This window comes from Acanthisitta chloris, unplaced genomic scaffold (genome assembly GCF_000695815.1).
Source record: "Acanthisitta chloris isolate BGI_N310 unplaced genomic scaffold, ASM69581v1 scaffold15001, whole genome shotgun sequence".
Classification (NCBI taxonomy): Eukaryota; Metazoa; Chordata; class Aves; order Passeriformes; family Acanthisittidae; genus Acanthisitta; species Acanthisitta chloris.
The window spans coordinates 1-12500 of NW_008657747.1; the positions used below are offsets into that span (position 1 = coordinate 1).

A 12500-nucleotide genomic window follows, 5' to 3' on the forward strand; every position below is an offset into this window, starting at 1 on the left:
ATAAAATAAGATACCCAGAGGCACTGGTTTGCATTAGGGCTTAATTTCCAGCTAAATTAAAAATCAAATCAGACATTTGGAATGCCTAAGGGGCACAAAAGCAGCACCCAAAATCATTAACTTTTGCACCTTTTATAATATATCCCAAACCAGTCAGATTTGCTTTTCAAAATTTTGTAGTAAAATAAAAGTGCTCTTTGAGGACAATCTATGCAATTAAACAGCAGATGCTTAACCCCTGAAAAATAGAGGCTTATAACAGAAGTGCTGATAGACCCTTAACCATAGCATCATTAGCAGCAGGTGCTGCTAGTTATTAGTTTTCTAAATAGTTTTAATGTAAACAGTCTTCTTAAGCTCTAAGTGTAGCATAATGGTTGGGATTTGCTCTTTAATGCTTTTTACTAGAAAGATACAGCTCATTTAAAATAGCTGGTAGATACAGAAAGCATAAATATACAGTAAGTTTAGACACTGATTGTACTAAATGCAACAATACAAAGAAGCAAACAGGAACACAAATGGTAACACAATAAAACTGTATTACATTTGTGCTTCAAATATTACAATACATTATGTACAATAGTCCAAAATAAACATCTCATGCCAAATGACACAAAAAGAAACGGAAAAAACCCAAACAAACCAAAAAACCCCAAGAGCAAGCAAAAAGAATCCAGCTGTATGTACAGTACCTTTTTAATTAACATTCAACTCTGAACTGGAGCAATTTTCACTACATACAGATGCAGTCCGCCTTGTGTTTCACGCAACCATTCTGTCTCCCTATATCTATGCTATTCAGTAGGTTCCTGTGTCATTTCTTATATACATGTTGAGCAAAAAAGATAAAGAACATAGTGCTTTTTATTCTTAGTGATGTGGCATCTGCTCAGCGAACCTGGGGTGCATAGCCTTCTTTCATTAAACCCTCCTCATAGTCTGTCTGGCACAGAATCATGTTGTTCTTCAGGAAAAATTTGTCTCCAACGCAAAATCTGAAATTACAACAATAAAGGGGGGGAAAGAAAAGAGATAGTTTGAGGATGAATGGTGTGATAGGATCTCATATGCAGACTGTACAGCAAGTGCTCCTGGTTTCGCGGCGCCGAGCGCGCGGCTCACACCTCTGCTGTCTGTCACAGCACACACACGTGTGTGGAGGCCCAGCAGAGGAGCTGCTCTGGTATCAGCATTAATCCTGTGCTTTCAACAAAATCTACTGCATTCAAGTGCTTTTGCTTCCCCAGCCAAAGGCTTCATTCAAAGCCCACAGTAGACTGTGGGAGTCCTGGAGCAGGTCACTAGCACACAGATAAAACACAATCAATATCCCAGGCTATTGAGTTGAGTGAAGAGGAAATGTCCCACTTTCCTGCAAATCAGAAGGAAGACCAAGTGATTGTATGCAGTAGGAAGCTCGTCTGAGATACGTGATATTTGTCTGTGCAGGTGTGCTGGGAGGAATTTCTTGTGATATTCCAGTTGGATATTTCACTAGATCTGATTTTAAATGGTGGTTCTGAGAACTGTGTCTAGCATACACACAACTTTATATATATTGTGGTGCAAACTAGCTACATGCAGGCATTCAGGGAAACCTTTTTCTTTTTCTTTTTTTTTCTGTAGGAGTTGATTATAAATTTAGTTACTCAGCTAACTACTCTCTCTCTTGTGGTATCAGTATACCTACCTTGTTATACTATTACATGCATCAGAGTGATCTGATTGCTACAAAGTGCTACTGAGAGATTTCATTTGATTTTCTCTGATGAGTAAGAAAATCACATGATGTTAACACTCCTGGCTGGCTGGTTTCAAATTTTGGAGTAAAATAGGATTTCCCAGCTAAGCAGTATGCTTGAATTTAAGAAGGCTCTTCCCTGACACCCCCCTCAACCTTTCCCCTTGACAAAGCCAATCTTCTTGAAGATATTGAGGGAGCAAGTGAATAGGGCCGACACAGAGAAAAAGTTTCCCTAGTGACTGCCTTGGCAGGGTTACATGCCTTTGTTTATAGTGAATTCTCCAGCTCTAAAATATATTGGGAGGCACTGCTCACATTATTCCAATTAAAATGAAAGAAAGTAACCTAAATGAACCCCTGAACACTGATGTGAACAAATGAAACCAGTTCCTACCAGCTAATTATGGATCTCACTACATAAAGTATTGTTTAATGTGTAATGGATTATAATGTCCTTTTTTGTATAATTTCCAAATGGTGACATCTTGGACACAATTAGGGTCAGATATAAATGCTTGTGCTGTTTACGGTAGATTTAACAGCAGAGTAGCTATGGGAATAGCTGTATATGTATTTAATTGTAACAATTTAACCTTCAAACAGCAGTGCCTGCTGTGGTTGACCCAGGCAAACTCCGTAAATGACACAGGTTGACCCAGCTGACCTCTGATAGCAGTCTGTCTTTATCAGATAGTCAATTTCTAATGATGTTCAAGCAGAAATCTTGGTGAATTGTCACAGATTAAATTGTGTATGGAAAGCAGTCCTTTAATGTTTTGTGAAGTTGGAGGTTTAAATGAGTAGCAGTTGGACTGATTTACATTTGTGAAGATTGGAATGCTAGACAAACAGTGAACCCATTTATTTTCCAACTGGGTAGCTTTGGAAATTTATCCTTATGCTAGCTAAATAGATAGAGGGAAAATAGTGTAATAAAAAAGTGGATTGAAAAGAATTAGCTCTGCTCTTAAAGGAAAATTGGTTTGTTTATTTGTGGAGGTTTTTTTTCTGTGGGATTACTGCCTGCTGCTGATGATGATTGAAAATAGAGATTATGGAATGATCCTGAAATCTTTAAGTTATTTATGGTCAAGGCTCTTTTACAGAATTTAGAGGTTCCTGTTATTCTCCCCATCCCAATCCTGGTATATTAGGCTACTAACAACACAAAAAGATTTTGAGTAGCTATGTTGAAATGCAGAATTCTTGCAGAAAAGTTGTTCTTTGGCATTTTTTTTTCATTTTGCAAAAGTTTCCATCTTTTGCATTTTTGCCCATTGACAGCAATTCTGACAAAAATTCTTTTGTTCATCCTACAAGATTAGGTAAAGGAGTCCTAGCTAATGCCAATATGTAAATTTGTTTTTCCCAAAGAAATCACATTTGGCGACAACAAAACCCCAAATCCAGTCCTTCTTAGTTTCTCTTAAATGAACATATGGATTAATGTGGACTAAAGCAGGGGAAGTTATTGTATTGTGACAAATCAGGCACTCCCTTACAGTTTGCCCAAGGATTACAGATGGGGACTGAGCAGGAGATGTCAGGCCAGCAGTGCCCACCACATCAGAGGGTTATTGCACAGTTGGGCATCTCTCCTGCTGGGTCAGGCACCAGTGGGAGACAAACCACCTCTGCATCCAGCAGAAAGCACTAACTCTGAACTGTGAACGTTATTCACCTATGTATTCCTTTGTGTTCTAGTGTAACACAGAGCTTAGCGGACTAGTTTGTTTAAAATATTTAGTAAATGAAAAATATGCTGGTGAAAAACAATCACTTGCATAACAATCCTTACACCTGTGACTTCTTACAATATTGCTTGCATCAAAAGCCTGCCTGAAGGATTTTGTTTCTCAGCCCTCAGAGAAGTCACAGTTTGAATTACAGCTACACAGGGGTGTCAGGATGCCTTTCCCAATAAAAAGTGTCAATGCCTTTTGCTTTTGCTATGTTAATATGTCGAGCCAGAGATGCTCTACCTATGTCTACATGGCATTTGACAGCTTTATGCATGAGTGGCTTTAAACACACACAGTTCCACAAATCATTTACCTTCCAAGTATCTTGTGGAGATGCTGCCAGTGGCCTGTCTAGACCCACTTGGCTGTGTGATAGCCTGTGGGGTGGGAGTCTGTCTGCATGGCTAGACATCCTCTGGGTTCATCTGGATGATCCTCTCAGTCTTGGGGGAAACCTGTTACTTGCAATACTCATGGTCCAAATTCTGCAACTGTTTTCATACTGTGCAAGTTCAGGGGCCAAAATACGTTGGCAAAGACTGAGGGTGAGGCTTGTGTGGGTCCCCTGGTATTAAATGTGTGAATTGTGCATTCATTAGGTGACAAAGAGGTAAGCACCAAGATAAAAGCATATGATCATGCCATGCCAGCTCCCAGGTACAATGTGGCAAGGCAAGCAGGCAGATGAAGTGTGTCAAAGTCTGTCCATTCAAACTTTGAACCTTATTTGACTCTCAAAAGTGGATTTAGCCTCTTCTGAAGTGAAAGAGCTAAGCCTGTAACTACTTCAGATTGGTTTTGCATGCTCTAGGATTTAAACCTTAGCTTTAAAGTGGAAGGGTGAATTCAAGCCTAGCCTTCCACTAAGGCTGGAGTGGGTTTTTTTATGGAATTGGCATAGGATGTAAATCAGGGCACAATTTGGGCATGTATATAAATGGAGTCAAGGAGCATATTAAGATGACACTGTGTTAGGAGTATATAATTAGGCAAGACTATTACTCTTCCAGCAGGCAGATGGTAGTCTTCAGCCTTCCCTAAAACCCTCACCCAATTTTTTTTAATAGGCATGCAAGATGAATGGGAAAGAATATACAATAAGCTGCATTAACATGCCAGATTGGACTCACCACCATAAATTGGTAATAGTACTTTTGACATGACTGTGACATTAGTAGAATGACCATTGTAATTAACCTACATCCTAGAACTCCTGTCATATTTTACAATAGCAAAAGGAAGGCCATTTATATTGCAAAATGACCTCTGTTATCACCTTGTTTGGAAGGGGAAGGTGTGCCTAGACTAATCACATGAAGTATAAAACTTTCATTTGGAGAAATAGCTGCTTTATTGTTCAGAACAGATATTTAAGGAGATCTCACTGCTGTCTGTCATCTTTTCTGATGTGCAGGATGTGTGTCAAGGCACTGAAGACTTCTTAAGAAGGCGAAAGAAATATTGCTGTGAATGAAGATGGCTCTGTTTGTGCCTCCTCTGGTAATGGCAGATCTTTATTGTAGAGAGAAACAAAATCTGGAAGCATTTAACTGGTTTCCTCTAGGATAAAGAAAGCTAAGACTTATCATACCCCTTCTGCTTTGTGTAATCAGTGATGTAACTTGTCCTCTGCTTTTCCCCTTTCCTCTTTTTTTTAAAGCTTCTTTGAGTTTCTGGTCTAAGTCCCATTAATGTTAACCTATATGCATCACTAAGGGAACAAAGTAATTCTTTTACATCACAGTTCATTCTGTCCACACCTGTGGTTTACTAATTCTGGGGTTCTGTCAAAATGTCCATTTCAAAGGTTGGAAAGTGGGAGCTGTGCCTGGGTTTGTACATTTTGACCAGTATTATGTGCTCTACATTTGCACAGAATCCCAGTTCAGCTTACAATGACAAACCTCAACTTGGTGTGCTTTTCTCTTACTGTGTTTTAAATAGCAGGTATACATTAACTTTTATTCTAAATGTGAGGGCACTCAATGAAAATGAGCAGTATTCAGGCCTTCACAATTGATGAAATGACCACTCATGCAAAAATCTAATATCGGTGTTTGAAATCAGGATGTCCCTGGCATTGCATTCCCTCCCCTCTGCTTGCCAGAGAACAAAGGCAGCATTGTGTGGGCAGTTTGCAGTTTATACTGGACGTAAGTGTTTACAGCTACATCAGGACAGCAATTTGAATGTGTGTAACCATTTTCAGTCCAGTTCCAACTGAAATAAAGGCTATTTTAGATAGAAGGGTAGAACAGTTATTTAAACACCTCTCAGTGATAGCAGATGGGGGTTTTAAACCATACCCTGAGTTGACTTCGAATGGCAGAGAGAAAATATCGCACAAGTATGGAACAAGCTGCTAAAGATGCCGACAGAGAGTGAAAGGAAGGACACACAAACTCTGGGAAGTGGGAAAGCCGAAGGCAGACTGACATCACTGCTGTACTCAAAAGTGTCAAGCAAAGATACAGCTGAGCCCACTTGCAAGATTTTCCACTCCATTTTGCCAGTCACACACATGCAACCTGACAAAGTGTGAAAGGCAGTGTCTGTTTACAAGTTTATTTTTCCAGTGGTTTCCTTTTCTTCCTCCTTGAAATTTTCTGCAGAAATTAAGTATATTGAGGCTACTGTCAATGTGAGGTGAAGGGCTTCTGAGGAGAAGTTTAATATGTTTACAGAGGAGAAAGGGGAACACTCACACCATTAAGATGACTGTCACTAAGCTCTGCGGGTATTTAGGTGATGGAAAAACTTCAAATTAGGAGTAAGCTGGACAGAGACATGAGAGATAAGAGGATGCTAAAACCTTTAGGCTAGAAGCAGAGCTTAATATTCAAAAAATCACTACAGCTTTAAGCATCAGTCTCAAAAAAAAAAAGGGAAAATATGTCAAAAACTGGCTGGCTGGAGCAATTAGATCCTAGACATGAACAGCTTTATGAAAGGGAAAATAGGAGACAGTGCCTATTTGACACCAGGGGACTAGATTTGGTGGTTCAGGAAATCTCAGGCCTGTCTATGTCTACAGTGTGTCTTCCTGGAATGCAGTATGTATTTCCTCACTCTGAAAATGTCACATTCAGGGGGCCAATAAAAAGGGACAGGCATGTTATGTATGAGTTAGTTTCGAGCTGGAGTTCATGGCCCAAACAAAAATCCCTGTCCCCCTGAAATCAAGGGGGTCTAACAACCATCCACAGCGAGACTTGTGCTGGATGGTGAGTTGTAGATAGTCAAAACTAATAAGGTAAACAGTAAAGTTGTAAATAAAAGCAGAAAAATCAGCAAATCACAAAAAGCACCAGGTAAAACCAGGCAGGAATCTCTCACTGTGCCAGGATCAGCTGAAGGGTAGGATTGTGAGGGTCATGCAATAGCGAGCCCAAAGAATGGGCTGCCCCAAGGATCTGTGGGATGTGTGTTAATATAATTATTAGCTAGCTTGGAAGGCAGAAGGAACTGGAAGAAGCAACCGGGCAGAGAATGTGAGAAGAATCTCTGTACTGGCAAAGACAGAGCAATGCAAATTGAAGACCTGATTTTGTATACTCAAGAACATTGCATACACATTCTGTTAGGAAAAAACATAAATGATAGCTGCAAATCTGAAATACAGAACCAAACAGAGAGGATTATATCCTCTGCAGAACTACTACAGAGAATGGCCCAAGAGATTTAAAATTTAATGGGGGAAGAGACTGTGAAATTGGAGTAAAAGGCTAAACAGACAGGCCCTGTAGTAGATGGTGAGCCTGGCTACATCCATTGGTGATTTTTGGATATTTCTGATGTGTTTGCAAATAAAAATATTCTCTTCAAGAAATAAATTGCATGTTAGAGGAATTAGTGGCTGGAGTGAAAGGAAAGGGCAAATCTAAAACTCCTCAATAACATAATTTTGCATAGAGAGGGGCAGCAGTTCAACTTTTTTTCAATAAACCTTTCTTCCACTAGTTAAACTGCTATCTTATAAACTCATCCTTACTTAGAATCTGCTGTTTGGTTTTGATTAACTTGAGGAAGAAAAAAGAATCTGAAGATGGACAAGAGAAATTATTAATGACATGGTGGCAGACAAGATTATTCAGGTTAAAAGAGAAAAAGTTTTCATAGTAGATCTAAAAAAAACCCAAACTGGTGATGGACCAGGTGTCCTGCATCTGTGATTTTCATTGTTATACAACTAATGAAAAGTAAAAGATTTGGAGCATTTTATTAATGGGAGAATGTAGTCAGTGGGATGCTTTGCCATAGGAACCACAGAAGAGCTATGCTGGAGCATCCATGAAATAGGATTTATGGTAAAAAACAACAAAATTAATTCTTCAGAGTGCCAATAATCTCAAATTGTGAGGAAGAAAGGTACCCTACAGGCAGTCTGCTTTATTAGGCTCCATGAGAGCTATTGCAATATAATCAGGATTAGGGACACTTTGGAGAATTTCTGAAATTCTTTGGAACTTCTGGAACAACTCCCTGTTTTCACTAGATGAACTAAACTGTATGTCAGGTAAACGCATTCTTTTGTTCTCAGCCTAAGATACCTGCACGACTATTTCAGCAACCCTTTGCCCAAACAACATGCAAAGTAAAAATCAAATAAAAGACTAGATTGCAGGCTCAGGAATAACAAGGCTAAGAATTATTAAATATCCCTGTAAAGCTCCATTTCAGGAGCACCTAACAGCTCTTTTCCAGGGGGATCAGTGGCCCCAAGGCACAGTAGGATGTGTATGAGCTGCAAAGTGAAATTGTACATTAGTTCACAGTTGTAATGGTAAAAGAGGAATATAAAATAATAAAGAGGAAATAAAAAATAATTCCAACAGCTTTGCTTTTTTTTTTTCTGGGGGGGGGGGTTTGAGAAAGAGGAAGTTCACTTCCTCAGATCCAAGAGTGCTAACTATGATGAAAATCTTTTGCACTCTGGCTAACAAACATTGTCTGCTCTGCTTGACTGATGAAGATTAGCTGACTTCTTACATTAAAGAAGTTTGTCTTGTATGGGCTGAAGTGACAAGACAATAACTAAGTGCTAATTGTGCATAACCAACACTAAAGATATGCAGCCCCATTATGGCACGTAATAAATGAAGCGAACAACAGAAATATATTAGTCGCTTTAATAATGATACTAGAACTGTGGTTTGGAAAAAAACGGGGATAGGAAGGGCTTAAGAAAGGAAACCTAGGAGAGTGTGTGTGTCCCTCTTAAGTGGGTACTATGAGAGCCTCTGCCTGTGTTGCTCAGAACACAGTTTCTTAGTTCTGTGGCAAGACAAAATTGATACAGGACTTTAAATAGCATTAGAACCTATAATTACTTTGCATTATTATATAGTTTAAGCAGTGGTTATTACTTGCCTGGTATTTTAATTTCCCATGCAACATGATGAAAAAGGTCAATTTGGCTTTTTTTTTTTAAACGAGTGTAATTGTAGTGTGCTACACTTATTAGCAGCTGTACATTTTATGGTTCTTTAGGGATGTTTGATTTTTAAATGACTACAGTGTTACAAAATAATACACTGTAGGACAAGGTGAGTTAGAAAAGCTTATTTAGAGCTTTTGTGTTAGACAATTATCTTCCTAATTTTTTCTTACTTCCCTAGAAATGTACATCTCATGTTTCTTTCCACCTGAAAAATGAAAAAAATATGAGCAGTATAAAACTCTAAATAGGATCATGTAATAACTGGAAATAATAGGGACATTCAGGAATGGCTAAAATCGGCTCTCTCACTTCCGAGACCTCACTGAAGTCACTGGTCATGCTGCTAGCAGCTCTTGTGGAGTCAGAAATGGAGCTATTGGTGAAACTTCTGACAGGGTTTGGCCACCAGTCTGAATGTGGTTGCTATAAATTTGGCTGTATTCACCTCTGAAAAAAAGCAGTTACAATTCTCTCTGGCACTTGTTCTTCAACTGTACCATATTGGTGATGCTTCAGAACCAAGTGTCAGGTTTGGATCCCTGAGATTTTTATAACCTACACTTAGGATATGGAAATAAAAATATGGCTATAAGAGGTCCAATGCTGCTACAGAGAAAATGGTGGGAACAACATCTTTTAAGTTTAAATGATTAGAGTTCTGGCAACAGGAAGAAACAATGTGTACTTTAAAAGAAATACATGTGATAAAAATGAAGAATTAAAGTGAAATTAATGTAATAATGACAAATGGTACCACTATGCTCTTCTGCAGAAAAGGATCTCCAAGACCTTTATAAAAATTAATTAAACTTGACAGACAACCTTTTGAAGGAGAGGAAGTAACATTATTCTTTTTTATTGATGCAGGCTTTGAGGCACAAAAAGTTTTCTGGCCAAGGTCATAAAAGATGTTCTGTATCAGTCCCAGGCAAAGCATCCAGGTCTTACTTTCAGCCTTGGGTTTCCACTACTGGTAGATGTTTCCCCTCCACTGGAATGTTATGCCCACCCCAGTGCCGAATTAGCACTTAGCCTATGGAACAACCCCAAGAAATTCTCTTACCTCTGATTACAAAGCTGACATGCAAAACAGTCCAGGTGATAAACATTGTCCTTTGCTCTCATCACCATCTCAAAAGCAGGTATGAGCTTACTGCAGGCAGCACAGTTTCCTGTAACGCCAAATAACCTGCAGATACAGAAAGAAATATATTCCTGAAGATGCTTAACTGAAAAGGAAACATTACTTTTCCTTTTTTTTTTTTTTTTTCTTTCTTGTTTTTCCTCCTCAGCCTGGCCCTTGCTTGACTTCCCAGCACACCTCCTTTTGGAAGGATTGGTCTTCGGTGGCACAAGTCTGCCCAATTTACAACACAAAGGCATGGTCTTGCTGAAAAGAGCTTTATGAAGTAGCGACAGACTTAATATTGCACCTATTGTGATGTTATTTTTTCCCCTGCAGGTTATACTGACCTTTTGTGATAAAAGAAACATCTTGTTATACTAAACAAAGCAACAGTAAACACATTAGGGATGTTACATAACTGCAGCCAGAGGTCAAGCTGTTTGCATACGTGGGAAGAGCCTTCTACTTGGATCCTGCCAGGCAGGAGAGAGCCACATAACCTTGGCTTTTGGTGCTACTTATTATTAAAACACACTTTAGCTAGAAAAGAAATAGCACTTGAAAAAGCCAATATTCTTCGCATTTTTGACATCTAGTGCTAAAAGCTTTACCACTATTATTAAAAGAACATTTTATGAACAAGTCATTTAAATCGTCAGAAAGCATTAGTGGTTCATGCACCTTACAACCCTATACCATAGTTATTGCTATGATTATGTTATTCAGGTAGCACATTAAAGTAAATGAGGCTGTAAACTATATATAGTCACATCAGGAGTAGAAGCATAAAATACTGTAAGAACAATATGAAATGCTGTTTTTGCCAGACATCTATATAAATTTTTTCTTTAAATTCCCTTTGTTAAAGATTTTTCAATACTTTTCAAGTGGGTGTATTACACAAAAAAAAACCCCAAAGCACCAAAAAACCCCCCCAACCAACATACATATGCATCCTTTTGTGACATAGAAGGACTATAATGAACAAGAAAAACTATGTTAGCTCTACATGGCAGCAATCTTTGAAAGTAAGTTTATTTAAGCTACTTAATAGTTGTGATGGATTATTAAAAGTAATGCTCTGCTTGTGCATAGCAGTTAATGCTGTTTTTAACTATGAAGCACACTAGATGAAAACGCCACATCTGCCAGTTTCCTTTTTTTCCTCAACATCAGGCTGACAGCAGAAAAATATAATGGCTCTCAAGGGAAACACCAAATTAAAAGCAGTTCTAAACTAATGAATTCAAAGGTGCTCTGTAGAAAATTCGGTTTGGTAACATAAAAATGAACACAGTTTTTTAATCACATCCCTCCATTTTACTGAGTTTCATGGGTTACCAACAAGGCTGCTTAATTCTAAATCCTTTTACCTTCTGCTTCTACTTAAGGGGTGCTGCCTACAAAATACGTGCCTGTTTAATATAAAAGTTGTGACCCTCTTCCTCCTGTCTGAGCTGCTGGTTACTGTGATCACTCAGAAATGCTGGGACAAGGCCATCCTCATCACCTCTTGTTAGAATGACTTGAGTCAACTTCTGTTAAGTGTGACTGCTAAAATTATAGATTACTTAAACAGATTATAAATACTCCTTCTGTAAAACATTCTGCTCCTGTTCTGTCTCCATCGTGGATGGGTTTCACTGAGGTTATCTAAATCCCACTCAGACATTTGTTCCTCATCTGTAAGAGGGACACAAGACTCAGTTGCCTTCCACAGTTGTGGGCTGGCTTTGTGTTAGAGAAGACTATACCCATGGACCAAAGTTCCAGCTCTGTTTTCCTTCACATCTATGTAGAGATGATGGTAGTTTAGTTGAACGAGGAAAGTAGATCAGGCTGCAAAAGGTACTGAGTATGGACTGCAGGTACATAAAACTGTTCTTCTATGTGCTTGCAGTAAAAGGAAAGTCAAGTTTAAAGGCTTGAACACAACAGCAACACTGAAACACAAAGATGAGCCTCCAGGCTCGGTGTGGGGGGATCAGACAGCACCTCAGTGCTTAGCTGGTTTAGGTGAAACAGCTGAGTACTTAAGGCACAGCTGAAGACCCCTGCCAGAGGGTGCAAGGTGCAGGCTGTGTCACCTTCCACCACCACGTCCTCCTTGGAGGTGTGTGTGCCTGTGTGTGTGAGAAAGTGGAAATCCATTCCCGCTAGCATTGCGGTGTGTGCGTTGCAGAGCAGTGAAACAATTTGGGATTGTCACTCAGCACTGCAGAGGATGGAGATTTACTGCACCCCAGTCCACTATGTGCAGACTTCTACAGTCCTGAAATGAGAGACCCCCACAGAAACTGCTTCAGCCAAGCACCAGCTACATTAAAATTTTTCAATTACGTAAAGGGAAGGAGGTTCTCCTTGCTGTTAGTCCTACCCCACCACACACAAAACAAACACGTGAGATTTATATTAGCTATTGTTAATTTTGGATAAAGCTGTTTA

At 39.1% G+C, this 12500-nt stretch overlaps 1 protein-coding gene across 1 annotated transcript in view; it reads right to left on the reverse strand.

The window, feature by feature from the left end:
* Positions 1 to 313: 313 nt before the first annotated feature.
* LMO3 (LIM domain only 3 (rhombotin-like 2)) overlaps positions 314 to 12500 on the reverse strand; it is a 48143-nt gene continuing 35956 nt past the window's right edge. Inside the window, exons 2-3 of the mRNA XM_009084844.1 lie at positions 9993 to 10118; positions 314 to 998 (exon numbers count right to left, since the gene is read on the reverse strand). Coding sequence (XP_009083092.1) covers positions 893 to 998; positions 9993 to 10118 — 232 coding nt within the window. The 3' untranslated portion in view covers positions 314 to 892. The remainder of the gene's footprint in view (positions 999 to 9992; positions 10119 to 12500) is intronic.